At 37.4% G+C, this 17,503-nt stretch overlaps 1 protein-coding gene across 9 annotated transcripts in view; it reads left to right on the plus strand.

Annotated features, from left to right (window-relative positions):
* Positions 1-17,503, plus strand: part of GRIA4 (glutamate ionotropic receptor AMPA type subunit 4) — a 242,057-nt gene that overhangs the window by 177,790 nt on the left and 46,764 nt on the right. For 3 of the 9 annotated variants that reach the window (XM_086481766.1, XM_086481765.1, XM_086481770.1), the window contains exons 9-12: positions 69-179; positions 8,688-8,894; positions 15,551-15,921; positions 17,211-17,409. The exons of 1 other annotated variant lie outside the window; for it this stretch is intronic. In XM_086481766.1, the coding sequence (XP_086337892.1) occupies positions 69-179; positions 8,688-8,894; positions 15,551-15,921; positions 17,211-17,409 (888 nt within the window). Of the gene's footprint in view, positions 1-68; positions 180-1,500; positions 1,534-8,687; positions 8,895-15,550; positions 15,922-17,210; positions 17,410-17,503 lie in introns of those variants that run through there. 5 more of the 9 variants (XM_086481768.1, XM_086481767.1, XM_086481769.1 and 2 more) reach the window with 4 other exon arrangements.

A 17,503-nucleotide genomic window follows, 5' to 3' on the forward strand; every position in this document is an offset into this window, starting at 1 on the left:
CATTTATATTTGTAATTATACAGAATGTAGCCTTCTCTACTATAAATTATATAAATTTTGTTTTGCAGGTTGGTTACTGGAATGACATGGATAAATTAGTTTTGATTCAGCATGAACCCACACTTGGAAATGACACTTCAGCCATTGAGAATAGAACAGTAGTTGTCACTACAATTTTGGTAAGGTGTTTCTTTTTTCTAATGCTTATACTGGTGTGTGACACAATCTCATTTCTAGATTTGGTCTAATTTAGTCTGCCAGTTCCTAGGTTAGTGGAAGGGTGAGACCCATATATCTTGATTATCTTGACTGTCATGTCTGTACAGTTTTTTTGGTACTCATTTAATATAATCATTCACTTGAAATCAGGTTTTTAAAATTGAGTTGTGGTAATTTTTTTCCTTTATTCAGTCTTTTCCACTTTTTAATAAAGTCTCAGAAATATAAGTGAATTCTTTTAACATCTAATTGATAAATCTTGACTCACGAGAAACTGGAAGAAAAGAAAAACCCAAAACCTCTAAATGACAGAATTGAACAGAGGGTATAAAATGAGATGTCTGTAATGCCAGTGTTCCTTTTTTTGATTCATTATAAATTCAAAATTGACATTAGAAAGAGCTAAAATTCTAAGTGGTATAGTTCAATCAGCCGATCAGAACTGGTTTATATACTTTTAATTGTGAATGAAACATTAATTTGGTAGATGCATTTGAACATATTTCTTAATATATTTATTCAGCATTTCAATAAAATTTCCATTTTAATGTAATCTAAATAGATTTGGGGTTTGATTTTTCAGTGTTATTGGTGTTTCTAAAGAGTGTTTGCAAAGGAGAATGCAGTGGCTTCATTCATTTACATTTTTAATAGATAGTTTTTCAAAACCATTGTTTCTTACAAATCTGTGTTTAAAACAAAATCTTTATCAATTTTCCTTCTGAAGTCAGACATGCCCTTTTAAGCTGATGTTTGTCAAAGCCAACTGGCAAAGGGTGACCTTTACCTGACCACTTTTAAGATTTTACATCTCAGTTCACTGCCCTTTTCACCTGCTTCATTTAGACAAGACATTTTACCCCTTTAGAGTAAGCTGTGTCTCAAATGAGAAGGAATATTCTGTATGTGTTGTTAAGAAGTAATTTTTCTAATTTAATACAGAGTTGAAAATAATCCAGAGAAAAGTGTCAAGACATTTTCTTACTCAAAAATGCAGTTAGTTACCAGATTTCCAGCAGTGTGTATCAGCATTTATACATTAAGTGTGTCTTAACAAATCTTCTGTTGAAGATTATAATTCCAGGATGCAAACCAACCAAACTGCTATACAGGAATTCAGAATGTAACTCCTAACCAAATTGTGTAACTTTTTGTTTTATTTTATTTTTTTTTTTGCATGGGACATTTAAAATATATGTATCTTTTTCCTAAAAAAGAAAAAAAAAAAAAGACTTGGTGATGGAAAAAAAATATACTTCAGTACAGTCCTCCTCTTTTCAGCCTCTGATGAAGAACCCTATTTTAAGAAATTGATCAAGGAAGAAAAGAGTCCCAAGATGCTGCGAACATTCCTAACTAAGGCTCAAGTATTACCCACCAGTCTAGTAGCATTGAGCTAATTTTTCCATATGGATTACTGTTCCTCTGACTGGATGACCAGGCACTGAACCACCAAGAAAAGTTCTGTGACTAATCTGAAATGTCTAGGACAGATGACGTTAACCTTCAACTTTGCCAAGCTGAGAAGAGAATGATGTGAATAACAAGCTTTCAGTCGAAATTTTCCTCTCATACCAATCCTGATATCTTTGACTGAAGCTACCATACATGAATACTGTAATTTCCATAAATAGCTCCAAGCTTAGGAGAAGCAAGTAAAAAATAATAATGAAAAGTAATATAAAAGGTTCCTGTTTGCCAGAAAGGAAAAAAAGGAAAACAAGAAAGCTTTTAAAATGTGTTATCTTGCCTGTCCTGTTTGCATTGAAGCATTTTGATGTGCATAATAAATGTTATCTTCAAAAGAACTTTTCCAGTCCCCGTATTGAAAGGACTGGTGGGATCATTTTCAAAACCAAAAATCTGAATTAATATTCCAAAGCATGCCCTATGTTTATGCAGCATGTCCTTCTGGGATAAATGCAATTATTTGAAAGCAGCACTGCTCCTTGACCAAAAGTGTCCCCTTTCAATGTTTCAAAATCACGGTGCAAGAGAAATATATCAGAATTTGGTTTGAATAAGAATATATGGTGAATTCTGCCTTATCATGCCCATCTCTCATTGACTCCAGTGGGAGCTGCACACATGATGCTGAAGGTAGATTAGAACCATGATTCTTGATATTGCCCTGCCAGAGCAATGTATTTAGCATCGGCAAGCATATGATGACACACACAAAGAAAAAATATATATCAACTAGAATAACTTTCAGATTCCTGTTATTTTACTCTTCTCTGTATTATAGTCATGTTGCAAATGCCAGACAGAGACTTTCTCACCTCTTCATTGCCCTCTTCACATTGAAGGGAAGTTGAACCATTGTTGGTGACACAGATAATTTTGGTTGCATGCATATTTTCCAACATTAAACTGAAAAGCTTCTGCAACCAGAGCTGTCAGGCTTTTCAGTCTTCAAAGACAGGTGTCGTGGCAGCATAAGAAAAATTTACAAGTTTTCAGCATGGCTTGCTTTAATTTTTGCCTGAAGCCAAATAGCGCAAGTCGATTTGCCCGCTGTTTCTTCAGTTTTTACGTGTCTATGCTTACTTTGCTGTAATGCAGCTGTATGGCTATTGCACAGAAGGTGCATTATGACGAATTAGCTCTGCACTCAAAGCAATTAGTACAGTGTTTGCTACTTGGCAAAATGTTATGTTCATTTGTAACGTAGTGAGAGCATGTAGAATTTATTTTACAGATTTGGTTTAGTGCATAAGCACTCAACCTATCTCTGATTAGTCATGTGGTGAAGGAGCAGCCTAGAGAGAGGTGGCAGCAGAGGCAGCTGATGCCCTTTACCAGCTGCCACGCAGCCCTGCTTTTTATAGTTCCTGGGAGAGACCTGTCCCCTGCACCTCATGATGCACAGCCTCCTGCACAACTGGCCCTCTGGAAAGGGCAGATTTTCTACCTGTGTGCAGAAGCATTCCCTCCAGGGAGGGCTTGGGACCTCCAAGCGCACAGTAGGCTTATTGTATGACTGGAGAAGGGACACCACGTGCAGCCCTCCTCAAACACTAAGGTCAAGTGAGTGACTTACCCAGTTAGGAAGAATGATCATCTCTAATTTAGCGAGTTGAGAAATACGGTGACAAGTTGTTGAGGTAGAATACAGGAGAGTAGGCTGGGAAGACTACCCCAGACTCTCTAATCCATTTCATCATACAGCCAACTCTGTACCTACTCTGAGGCTGCAAAACTTAAAAATCACAAAAATCCTTTAGAACCAAAGCTCAACGTACATGTGCTGCATCTGGCTTCCAGCTCAATATTTTAATGAGATAGTCTTGGTGTTGTCAGATTAAGCTTCAAGGGCATGATCCAGTTCATGACGGAGTCACCTAAATGTAGATGACTTTACAAAGGGTATTGATTCTGTTGCCCATTTATGAGCACTCAGTGACAATTTAAGATGCTCTAGGATATACTGTCTACCCCCATTTCTTACACTGGAAGGATGACACTTGCCTGTCTCACACCATATATGACCACTCCATCTGGATGTCTCAAGCTAGCGTATGTTGTTTCAGGCATGTGTGATAAGTTGTGCCCCAAGTATGTAAGTTTTCATCAAAGTCCACGAAGATTTAGAAATTGATTTGATGGCCCGTAAGTGGATGCTGAACACTGAGGATGTCAGACCTATCCATAAAGGGGCAGCACAAAGGACCTGTGGAACACCACTGGGCAGTCAAGCAGGTTACCTTAGGGCATCTCAGATGGTAGATAACCTTCATTAGGTGACTGAGAAGCACTCTCATTGTTTGACTCATATACTCTTGATGGAGTCTTACCTCAAAAATTCTAACTATAACCTTCTTTCTCACAATAGAAAAATATTTTTCATTAGAGATTTTATTAATTAAATTATTTAGTAGACTGGAGAAAAAATTAAAAGTTTCTTGCATGACAATAATAAAGACTTCAAACCGAATCCTGGACACTTTATTCAGAAAGAAAAAACAAAACCACAAAACCCAAAAAACATTCCACTGACACCCACAGAAGTTTCTTTCAGAATAAAGTGTGATAATGTGTGCCACGCCTGTTCTAAAAATGAGACATTTCCTTGCACAAATATTTGTCACTTTTACAAATTATTTTTACAATGTTTAAAGATTTTGAAATTAACTTTAGAATAGGAAAGCCAAACATAGACCTGTTTGGTGTTTGGGTTAGTTACTTTCTCAGCTTCCCTTATAGTATGACTCATCAGTTGTGAGCATTTTACTGTACACATGAATTTGTGGCAATGTGTTGAAATGATTTGTTTACATCTATAAAAGTAATTGTTGCAGACATCAACTTGTATTTACAAATGTTAAGTATTGTTATAAAATTGTGAATTATGTAAGTAAAGCTTGCACCATTTCAAATATCTGTTCCGTGCTAGTCATTGATCATTTCAATGTGGACTTTTCCTTGATTCACTACCCAATAGAATACTATTAAGCAGCTTGCAAATATTGCGGTGTTAAACCTCATTCAGCAGTAAGTCAAACCTATGTTTTACATCAGTAGGTTAAGAGTTTATAGTTCAAAAATGTAGTAAATACAAAGATGGTGGGGAGAAGTAATGTTTTTATCAGACAAGATGCTATAACTGCAAAAGGTGAAAAAGTATGCCTGCTGTTTTCAGCTGATCTAATAGAAGATATTACCTCTCCATAGATGTCTTTAATCTCTTATATCTTTAGACTAGCATCATTACACTATTAATTTAGAAAATAGTGTTGTTATAGATTATACAGAAAAAATAATCTTTTTCAGTGCACAGGTAGAAAAGAGCATCAAGATATGGCTGAGTACATGCTATTGATCAATTCAGATATTTCATGACTTTGCAGTGTGACCTTGCAAGTTCATCTAAGTTGCTTGTTAGCAAACCAGTAAAACTTGCCTTTCAGTGCCCTGATGTTATTATAATAATGTCTGCACACCTCAGGAGTTTGAAACACCCCCCAAAGTCTGAAATGGACAGAATTTAAAACTAGTGCTACTATTTGATTTTTTTTTTGCAAACAGTCTTAATTGGAAAGCCACATTTGGTCCCACCCATATCCCCCCATTCAATTCTACCTTGAAAAAACATCTCTCGTTATTTGGCAGGTAAAATAGGCACAACAATTAAAGAAACTGTTATTTCTTGTGTGTAAAATGGAGGGGGGGGGCGGGGGAGGACAACGTAGTAAGCAAAAGGTAGTAGGTGTTCCCATTATTTTTAATTGTATTGTTTCACAGAGGCAGATCTCACTCAATTGCTGCTTCTTTTAAAGTAGTCACAGCAAGAGGCACTACCTATTCTACAAGAGAATTGCATTATAAGAGATGTTCCTTGCTGTATTTTGCTTTAAATCAGTAAGATCAGAGTGTAGAAAGAGAAGTGGATGGGGAGAGAACAAATGCAGTTCCTCCAAGTCACCCAACAGATCCCTGCCAGAACCCAGGTCTTCTGAGTCCTCACTCAGGAGTCCCTTCCCTTCCCTGGATGGGATTGCTGCTGCTTGCACCTACCAGGCATGGTATTGGACCTCACTGCTTCCCTTCTCAGTGTTCCCTCACAGAACTCATGGCCAGGGCGGGGGGGCTGAAGTTCATTTAGCCTTCAACAAGAAAAATAAGACATCTGTCACTGCTTTGCGGTGCAGAGACAGTTGAAGTGCTTTTTTTTTATAGCAGCCCTGTCAGCGATGAGGTGCAGGCAGAAGCATAGTGTCTGGTGTTTTGGCAGAAGGATCGAGCTGACCTGGCCTCCTTGTGCCTGTCTGCTTTGTGTCCCTCTCCTGGTGTGACTTTAATTGTATGCCTTTGGCTTGGTATTTATAAGAAAGGCTGAATCAGAAGAGCTAGCAGTCACTAACTCTGCTCTTTGGGAAACAAAATTGCTTTCGAGGTGCACCAAGCAAATGTAGGTGAAGCTTGTGAGGAGAGTCCACAAATGCAGGATACTGGACAAGACTTGGTTCTGTTTCTAGCTAGAAGTTGGCTAAATCACAGTCAGGAGACATAGTATTTTTTCACCTCTGTTTGCTTTTAACCATTTTCGTGCAATAACATATGTAGAAAGACCCAGATTTTGGCTTTTCCTGTCATGGGAACAAAAAGTCTACATGAGGGAGGAACATATGATTCATATGCCCAAAATACTTCTCAAAATCAAGATCTACTGCAAAGAGAGGGCAGGACCCCTTCTCCCTCCCTCTCTCTGGAAGACAGGTTGTTGAGATTAAGCTGATTTAAGTGGGAACAGGAATACAAGAAATGGTGCAGGATGCTGGTAATAGTCATCAGTTTTCCTTTGAAGATCCAAACTCTATACAGGCAAAGGCATTGCACTGCATCACTGCAGTGATTAGAGTGTGTAGTTAATGCCGTAAATCAGTGGCGGTCTCGGTGCCCAGGCCACACGCATCAGGATGATAACACCTTGTTTTGTGATTGCCTCAGTTTTAGAAGTCCTTGGTGATCCTTAGCTGTGCAGTGGTCATAACTATGTGCTGAAGAAATGCAACAATATGCTATTGTCACCCTCAAATTTCTCTGGGTGTTTATATTTATATAGAGGTCAAGGAACCTCTAAAAGTCAGACAGATTTTGACTTTGGAAGACATCATGTAGGCACTTTTCTATGTTGTGTGGTTCCTTAGCTGAGGTAATGGTCATAAGGTATCAGTGGCCTCCAACACTGAATTACTGCTAAGGAAACATGGCCCAAACAGGCATGTCCACAGCAGAGAATAACATAAGAAGGAGACAATGGGAGGAGAGGTGTTCTGGGAATACACCTAAGAGTGAAACATTCCTGCAATACTTAGGAACCTGACCCTGTCTTTAAGGAAACACCAGCACTTCCCCATCCCCAAACTCTGTTGAATTTAGTTTGGGACCATTCTCCCACACTGAAATAAATGAACTATACAATTTTCTTCACTCACATTACACAAAGTTCCATTGTGCCCTCCTTATACAGAGGGGGGTCCTGGGCAGAGTTTCCGCAAGGAGTAAACTTACATAAGTTAAAGGGAATAGTGCCTCCCACATATAGTCCCTCTTTTCTATTTCTCTACTTTACACCTTGTAATAGTAAACTAAAGGTACTGTTCAGGCTGGCCTATCAAGTTCTTCTCTTGGGTGGATCCACACCCTGCTAATAGGAGCTACATACTGGTGTCCGAAAGGAAAAATTTGCCTGACACACTGAAAAATTTTGGAATTGCTTTATTCAGCCCCCCTATTGCTCGTGTAATGCCACATATCCTCCATTGTTAAACACCTAATAGAGGTTACAATATTGCTGTTGCTTACAGATGATATAGATGTAGTTTCAATGAAGCAGACATTCTCAGACTACACATTTACCTTTGTTTTTATTTTTGTACTGATTATGTATGTAGAAGAGATGTGAATAGGGCAGGATACTACCAAGGTTAGTGTCAAAAAAGCAACATTCACCAGGGCCAGCACAGAGAAAACTTAAATTGCCAGTATTTTGTGATGTAAATTCAAACAAAGGGTGACATTAGTGACAAGTATTTTATCTGGATCTGTCTATGAATATGAATTATGTGAAGTAATTTAAAATACCACCAGAAATTATACTTTTACATAAAGATTGCTAAAGTCTGAATTCACACAGAGCAAAAAAGAAAAATGTGACTTTGTTTTCCCAGTGTGACCTTGATTTCCCAATCACGTAATGTTCACTATTGTGACAGTATGGTTTACACAGGTAATGTAAGATCCACTTTTCGAGACAGATTTTACTTGTTTTCAATGGCACTTACCATCCAAAATATTTTGGTACTTTTTTATCATGCAGCATGTAAAGTCAGTGTCAGCTCAATATCATTCTTGTCCATGCATATTGCTTAGATTCATCCTAAAAGACCTTGCAGGCTCTGCATTGTTTATTCAAAGGGTAAGATATGTTTCTTCAGGAACATGTTGCTATGTTCTCACTGAAATGTATGTAGACTCTTAGTAAGTATCCATTCTAAACCCAAAGAAGCAAATCATTCTGGCTGTGCATCTGAAATTACATAGACGGTAACCATCCAATGTTAGAGGATATGCTTACCTATTGAAGTCAAAAGCATAAATTATACCTTGCATTATCCCATAGTCATTTGTATTGTATAAGTTCAACCTCTATTCACACTTTAAATTTAGCATATACTGCACTAAGGTCTCCCATTTAAACCAAACTAAAATTTACTTGCGTTCTTGGGTAGTTTTTGTGTTCATAATTTGTAAGTTTGGTAAATGTTGTGAAACATATAAGTCTAATTACAGTGAAATAGTAAACCTTTCCAGAAGGATTTCTGTTCATACATTTTAATTTAAATGTGCTAATACTATCCATGAACTTTTGATGAAATATGTGTTGTTCATCAGTAGATGACATGTTACTTTTCAGAGTATATTCGGTATACTTCTCCTTTACAGTTCTACTTCTTTCATTATAGGAAGCCCCATATGTTATGTTCAAGAAAAACCATGATACGTTTGAAGGGAATGACAAGTTTGAAGGATACTGTGTAGATCTGGCGTCAGAAATTGCAAAACATATTGGTATCAAGTACAAAATTGCCATTGTTCCTGATGGAAAATATGGAGCAAGGGATCCAGAGACAAAAATCTGGAATGGGATGGTGGGAGAACTTGTTTATGGGGTAAGCATACCAATTTTTGAAGCAGGATTTAATTTATCATAGTATTAGTCATTAAATAGGAAGTATATGTGCATTTTGTTTAAGCTTGGGGTCACAGAAAAGAACCAGAATTCTGTTTCAGATTTCTGTGCTTTCATTTATTTTCAAGAGAAAATCAAATAGCTCCATGCAAATTCTACTACTTATTCAACTAGTACCTTGTAATATTAGAACATCCATAGTATGCACATCCCTTAAAAATTCATTAATGTTAGAACTAATGTTAGAGACCAACTATTCCTAATACATTGTAAAACTTAGTTGGGAAGAATTTCACTCATTCATTTTCATGGAACGGTGAATCTTTTAAAGAAGATAGGACTCTTGGTCTAGTTTGAGAAATGGAGGATCCACCATCATATATTAAACATGCATAACAAATAACTACAGATAAGCCCACAACTAGGCAATTCAGATTTGAGACAGACTTTTAAGATGTACATCAATAATAAAATTTAAGAAAAAACCTGGTAAGTTCAGCAACTAAGAGCATTATGTTATACAGTGATCTGGAGAACATTACACATAATGTTGTAATATTTAATTAAAATAGTGCCAACAAAGCCAAAGAAATATTTGCAGTATCTGTCATTACCAAATAGCAAAACTCAGAGCTGTGCTTGCTGATGACTGCAGTTGTTAGTCTCTGCACTAAGAACAGATCAGAATTCTTAGAAAAAAAATTAATGTCAATGATGTAATTAAAAAAAACCCCTAAAACTATTCAGGCGAGAACATTTCTGCCAATGAACTCATAACATACCTCAACCTCCCTATAAAAAAGTACTGCACACAAGTTCATCCATCCGCAGTTGCAGTTTTCCAATGACAGTTAGGGCCACCTGTGGCAAAAGCCTAGTGGCTTTTCTAGCAGCTCCATTTCTGTTGGCTTCTGTCAGCTAAGTATAGCTGATAAATTTTGTCAAAGTCTTCTGCAGTAGCATTGGTTCAGGAGACTCCTCAACATGAAATAGACTGTATGCTGTAGGAGTGTGGGGAATGGTGTCCCAGAGTTTTGTCAGTTTCCCCTCCCCATCGGAATGGGAATGTTATACCAGCCTCACAAAACTCTTGGAAGTTCTTGGAGGAACCAACATCACTTGTGTCTTTAAAGAGAGGAAAAGCTGAATGATCACCAAGGACGTATATCCACTTTAGTGGCTTGGAAGCAGCTCAACTCTCAGGATATTAAAAGCCAAGGTGTTTTCAGACTTATTTTATTAAAATGGAGGCAACTCCTTGTCTGGCTTTTAACTGTAATAGCAAGCACATGGAAGTCAATGGCTATGCACTGTTTTATACCAATAGGTTTTTTAAACCATCTGAGGAGTTTTACAAATTATGAGAAAATTCCCTTGCCCAGATGCATAATTCCAGTGGTCTATCATCTAGTTGAAAATTATAGAGGACACTTGAAATTACAGTTCAGTTTTCTGTTTGTTTTGTTTGTTTTTTTTCCTTTTATCTTGAAAAATTTACCATATCAAACCCAAACTACCTTAGTACTAGACAGAAACACAAAGTGCTGTTAGGAAACTCACCCAGAGGTCCTTGCCAGTACTGGAATGTGACCTGTGGCTGTTGACATAGCTGAAAGCAACAACACTCACAGGCATAAAGAACCTGTTGCAAATCACCTGCATGAAGAGGACATTGCAGAATACATGGTCAACGCTTCATTTTTTGTAATGGAAAAGAAAAAGGTGAAGGCTCTTTAAAGGTTTGATGGCCAAGTTCAAAAGCTCCCGCACAGCTATCTGTTTAGCAAAGCCACAGTCTGATTGTGATTCTGGGACTGAGCTCTGGGAATGAACTGCAGCAAAGCTCTTGTAGCTGTTTTTGTATTGAAAGAAGTAACAGAAGTCTGCTGCTGCCCAGTGTATTTGCTCTACTGTCCAAAGACTCCTTGAGGTTGTATCTATCCCAGTATATCAGTGGCACCAGGGACTGTCCCTGGGCACTGGAACTTGCCTGACTAAGCTGCTAAATTGCAACAATAGTCCCTGGTATATTTTTGGCCCATAATTACTGTCCAAAACAATTTCTGAGCACAGCTGGACACTAGGATGGGGGAGAGACCATTCCCTAAGCAGCTTGAATGCAGCTGTGCTGGTTTCAGGTTAAATGACTTTCATGGTAACCACACAGACTGTCTCCTGTGCCAGCTTGGCCTTAAGGTCAAGAGCTATTCCAAGAGTGTTTAATGAACTTTTACAGGTGTAGCTTTAAAGGAAATTGTTCTTTCTGTTAACTTATAAAAGTTTGCTGCCTAAGATTTCCGTAGGGAATCCATGAAGAGCATCCTCCCTGCAACTTCCTTGAGTCCTTGCCAGATGATTTACAGAGCATCAGCTTCCCTGGCCTATTCCACAAAGAGAAAGCAGAAAAATTAGTCAGCCAGAGACTTTCCTGCAAAGCTCTGCCATAAGAGGATGTTCATCTTCTCTGCTAGATCCCCAAATCATAAACACAAGTACTCTAAGTAATTGGCTATGCTTCAAGTAAGGCTTTTTATATGCAGCCAGGGTTGGGACAGAACTTACAACTGAATTAGCAAGTTAACAAGATGATCTGTTTGGGAAACATTTTACAGCTTCTAATTCCCAACCACATTAAAGGATTAACAGACATTTTTGTGCTGGCCGGTAAGACTGGACCTTTTCTGTGCCACACAAAAGACTCCCCTCCTCTCCTGCTCTTTACACTGTACTTCATCACGTGCCTCAGTGCCACCAATGCCACTCAGCCCTATCTGTGTTACTGAGAGTGGACACATGTGCCAATTTTATCCCACGTCCCCTCGAGACCCATATGCACCATTGGTCATTCTGGAACATAGACTTTTCATATGCTACACAGAGCAGCTTCCTTGTTACCTAAACTCTGTAGTTGATTTTTCCAAATTGTCCCAGGGGTGTATGAAGTGCTGTGGTGTACAGTTTCGTTATGACTGTACAGAAGGTCGTAGTGATGGGTTGTTTATTTTTCTGTTTTGTTTTTAGCACTCTATTAAGCAGTACCAGGAAAACTTGGTCATTTGTCCCTGATGTATCCAAATGCCTGCAGTAGTCCCTGAGGGAGTCTGTAGGCCTTGATGTCTAGCTCACAGGAGAAATGCTGGCTGGGGATGAAATAACACTAAGCACATGTAACAGGTGTTTCCAAATGCACTGACAGTCCCAATTAAATATTCATTCTCCTGACACAGAATACTATTCTTTCACTGTTTAACAGAAAAGGTCGCAACTCACTGCTGTTTAAAATCTCAGAAGACTTGAGCTTCTGAAGTTGAAATCACTTCCTGCATCTTTTTTCTCAGATATCTTTACCATCTTCATACAACTTGTACCAAGCATAGATTTTATTCATAAGGTTATAATAATATATTCTGGAAAAGTAGAAGTCTCTTACCGTCAGACTTAATCTTGTCCTATTGTATAGTATCAGAAGGATCCAGAATCCATCTGTACTTGGTAATGGTGCAGCCTTGATTGAAGCGCTGTTACAGATGCAGTTGATTCAAGTGTGGAGTATCATTAGTCTGTCAAAACAGATTTCACTGGCAACAAAGTCATTAATTGTTTGCACCATTGTTATATTGTTAATAATTTAAATCCATAATTGTATGGTGTACATTAACTGGGCAAAGCACAAACGCTGATGATTATTATGCACAGCTATTATCATTATTTAGCTTTCAACAACAAAGGGTTTATGTGGGCCTTAATATGGCTCACAGTAGTCTTACAAAAATAATAAATTATCTGATCAGATTGAGGAGGCTGCACTTTTTCCAATTATTTGGCATTAATTGTGATCTAGGTATGTACTGTCCCTTTACATTCATTGGCATGAAATGGGTTTATTTACATTATCTAACATTAAATCATCATTGTAATGAAATGGGATGAGTTCCTATTTCTCCTCTTTAAATCCTTAAAGTAATGTCGGCAGCTGGTTGGTTCTTGTGTAGTTCGAGTTCTGCATGTACTCTTTGGCATTTAAATTTGGTAAGATTAATCTTACCCAGTGTTTCACATATAATATGCAGTGTGCTAATTAGGTCTTTAAAACCTTCACAATTCACATTGAAACAGTGCTGCCACTTTTCCACCTCGCATTGTAAAAACTAACAACCCTCAAGGATCCTTATTTTAATCCCAGTAGCAATCTGCAGACACAAAAAATGAAGTGTTAGCCAACACTTTTGAAGACCAATAACCAGGTCTATCATTTAGGCTGTGTTAATGAAGATACCACTATGTGACAAATACAGAGAAGATCTGCAGTAATAGATCACAGTTTTCCTGAGTCTTTCAGTTAATTCATTTCAAGGACTCCACATTAGGCATTCACAGTAGCTGAAATTTAGAAACATAAAAGACATTGCCTCTAAGGAAGGAAACCATTCTTCTAGAAAAAAGGAATTTATGGGTGAGATGAAATAGAAAAATACGCAATAATTCCAGTAGCCCAACCCATCCTACAATCCTTAGGCTACAGAAACCAAATTTACTTTACAATTTTTATTATATTTAGAAATATGTTTGAGATATGTTATTTTTCTTCATATAATACCTATCTTCATAAAGTAACTATTTGGACTTATATAATCACAAAACTTCAAGAAGCCAAATTTTTAAAAATACCTTATATTACAAAATTTACATTAAAATTCAGAGAATTAGCAGTATTATCATAGTGTTTACCCAAGACTTTAGCACCAGAGATAATGTCAGATATGCTTGCAAAATTATTTTAATTGTGTTGCTTAAGCTGTAATATCTTTACATAAAATTATGGTAAGTGTTTGCATCAGAACTATTTCAGAATGACAGATACATGGCAATTTTAATACAAATTTGCATTTTTGGGCCATTGCTCTGGAATGAGTCAGGTTTTTTTAATTATTCAAAATTATACAGCTTCAAAAATAGGTTTAAACTTTAACTACATGAAATTAGTTTTAAATTAAATACCGTAAGATATATATAGCTCAGTATAACTTAGAGTATAAAATAACAAAAAAATATTTGAAATTAATTTGCCTGTTTCAAAGTTGTGAGACAACAAAAAAGCCTACATTTCTTTATCACACAAGCTATTTAGGTAACACTTGGATTAAACTATTTATAGACATCCTTAATTTTCAGCATGTTTTAATCTCATCGCAATTGATGGGATTTAAATATATCCTTGTATATACTTTACTGAGTATGAACGTCCTTAAGAACATCCTAAAAAGCAAAGACACTTAAACGCTTTGCTAAACTATGGGCTGTGTACTATATCTGATGATGCTACCCCATGAGATGAATTTGGGCCAACTAAGTGTTTAGAAAACTACAACAGTTCTATTATGGAGATTTATTAATAATTCTTAATTGTGCCTGGGAAGACGACTGGGCCTGGGCTGGGGTAGATACAGGCAGATATATTGAGGCCTGAAGCGGAGTAATGCCACTGCAGAAGGCAGATTGTGAGTCTACCTTATTTGGAACCAAAACAAAGTGTTCTCAAAATATGCTCAGTTACTCTCCTTAGCCCATAAGCTGTAGAGAAGTCCACACTGGTCACAGAGCATGGGCTCTGCTCTCTGAATCCACCTAGATACAGCACCATGGTGACGAACAGGAGAAAGGTTTCAGCAGCTTATGCATCTATTCCCCTCCCACCGGTGCATCTTTTGTCCCAGTTCCTCTTACAATTCCCATCTTAAGTATTGCTGTAATGACAGCTTTAGTGTACAAGGCAAAGCAAGAAGCAAAACTTAATGTAATGTTGAGTCCCTAATGACAGAAATGACCCATTAGCACAGCTCTACAATACCTTAGAATTCATGCAGACATCATGGCAGCCATAATCACCATCATCATCAATAACAATTCATTCAAGAATGGCATCTTCATTATAAAACCATGTTAGAGAAAGATATGAAAAATTATTCCTGTCTCTAATGGATTCAGCACACTTTTTATCCTTACACTGCATGATTTTGCACAGCTGTTTTCTATGTACTTGCCTTTTTTGCACTGTTTAAAATCCGATTCATTCCTGTTGAACTATCTTTCCCCCCAAGACAACTGTGTGCAGTTTTGTCGCATCATGGCAATAGTTAATTACCTTTGCTGATTCATGCTATTTGGCACTTCCTTGAGTCTATGAGCTGGTTCCTCTCAAAGAATGATTGTGTCTTATGAAAATATTATAATAAATTACTGTTTATGGGGTCTTGTAAAAAAATCTCTATACATTCAGTGACAATAGTCACTCTCATTTTTCAGTCTTCCTTGAATTCCTTAACTCTAAATCTAAATTAATACCTAAAGTGATCTATCTACACTGCTACCCACCTCTATTAGATTTGAGTCTTCTCCTTAGCTGGAGAATTCCATATTTCTGTAATTCTGCAAAATAAAAACCTGCAATATGTATGTTTTACTAAAAACATATTGAGTAAATATAGTTTGTGATAGAAAGAAACAAAACGATGTTATAAAGAACAATTAAGCCAGAGTGTCCTGATGTTAATGACTTACTTTTGGAATTAGCTGCTTAGCTGAGTGTATAAGCCAACTCCAATTAATCTATACATCTATTTTCTTTTTTCTTTATAGAAAGCAGAGATTGCTGTTGCGCCTCTGACCATCACTTTGGTACGAGAAGAGGTCATTGATTTTTCTAAGCCTTTTATGAGTTTGGGGATATCCATTATGATCAAAAAGCCCCAGAAATCTAAACCAGGAGTGTTTTCCTTCTTGGACCCTTTGGCATATGAGATCTGGATGTGCATAGTCTTTGCCTACATTGGTGTCAGTGTGGTCCTGTTCCTAGTTAGCAGGTTTAGCCCTTATGAGTGGCACACAGAAGAACCAGAGGACGGGAAAGAAGGACCCAGTGACCAGCCTCCCAATGAGTTTGGCATATTCAACAGCCTCTGGTTTTCCCTGGGTGCCTTTATGCAACAAGGATGTGATATTTCCCCAAGGTTTGTGTCAAATCTTTTTACATTTGCATTTTATCTTCAACACTGAAGCATAAAATCTTCCTGCATTTATTTTCCTGGCAGTGTTCTGAAGTTCATTCTTTAGGAAGCCTTTTGATTTTTTCCTTTTTTGATAGCTACGATAAGGGCAACAGAGAATCTGCTTTGAATTTCAGTCATTACTATTATTTTACATGTGTCAATATCCATAACCACAAACAGCTCTTAGAAACAGCAGGTACACACAGGACAATTCCACTGGGTTGAATTCAGAAGAACTGTGTTGTTGCTAAATTAGTTTCATTGTATTACAATTACGAAAAGCACACTGTTGTGCTGAGTATTTGCCTTGCATGAATGAATGTCCCATTTCTGTTCCCTATGAAGTTCTACAGTTGCTATCTATGACAGCAAGAGTATGTGACCATCTGTTTCTGAGAAGCCATGCTGTATCGCTGAGCCATGCCTTACGGAGTGGTGCCTCAGATGTAATACGTGATCCCAGTCCTGAATTTCTCAGCCCTTTAAGTTGTTCTGGAACTTTAGTGTGCAGTAACTACAACTTCTTAATTAAACATTATGACCCAATCTTTCAAACTTGAATGCTTCATTGTAGCCGCTTACAGTGAGATTTTGTGAGCGTTCAGCATTGGCCTAACTCTGCTATTATTGAAATTAGCAGTAAAACTGATACTGATTAAGACTGGATGTTCATTACTCCTCAACAGCCTTCTCACCAAATTACAGGTATTAAAATGCAAAATGCTTGCTCCTTTAACAAGAAAAATGTGAAAGTTGAAATGATTGCAGTAGAATGCTTGATGAGTTTGGATGACAGGAGCATTTCAATCCTAGAGCAAATACAATCCATGTATCCATGTGCAAAGCCTTTTGTGTTTTGGGTTTTTTTTTAAGAGGAAACAGAAAAAGCTACTGATTTGCAGCTACCATGCTTTACTTTTGTTTCCAAAAACAGATTACCAATCCAGTATTTTTGACAAAATTTTTGCTATGTTAGGCATTTCCTGAAATAATAAAAAACTGGGATTACTGTTCAAGAGAATTCAAACTTCTGTATGTGTGTGATGTGTATTAATACAGTGGAGTCTCTACTGTAGGCATTAAGATTCAAGAGAAAAAGCATTTATTAGTATTTAAAATGCAAATGAACTCGCTCCCAATGACTGTTACTTAATGATACATCTTCAGCAATAGTGGTGCCTTCTCTCTTTCTCTCTCTGTCTTGGTGGCTTAAGAGACAGGAAAATGTGCATTATCTTATTCATGTTTAGATCCCTCTCAGGTCGCATTGTTGGAGGTGTCTGGTGGTTCTTCACGCTCATCATTATTTCATCCTACACTGCTAACCTCGCTGCTTTCTTGACTGTTGAGCGAATGGTCTCGCCCATAGAAAGTGCAGAAGACCTTGCCAAACAAACCGAAATTGCTTATGGGACACTGGACTCAGGGTCAACCAAAGAGTTCTTCAGAGTAAGTTGGCATGTCCATTAGAGCAGCTCTCCCTACTGACTGCTCTTATAAGATGCTTGGAAGTGTGAAATAATGTTACTTTGCAATTATGTGT

The sequence above is a fragment of the Leptosomus discolor genome, chromosome 1 (assembly GCF_034619465.1).
Source record: "Leptosomus discolor isolate bLepDis1 chromosome 1, bLepDis1.hap2, whole genome shotgun sequence".
Taxonomy (NCBI): domain Eukaryota; kingdom Metazoa; phylum Chordata; class Aves; order Leptosomiformes; family Leptosomidae; genus Leptosomus; species Leptosomus discolor.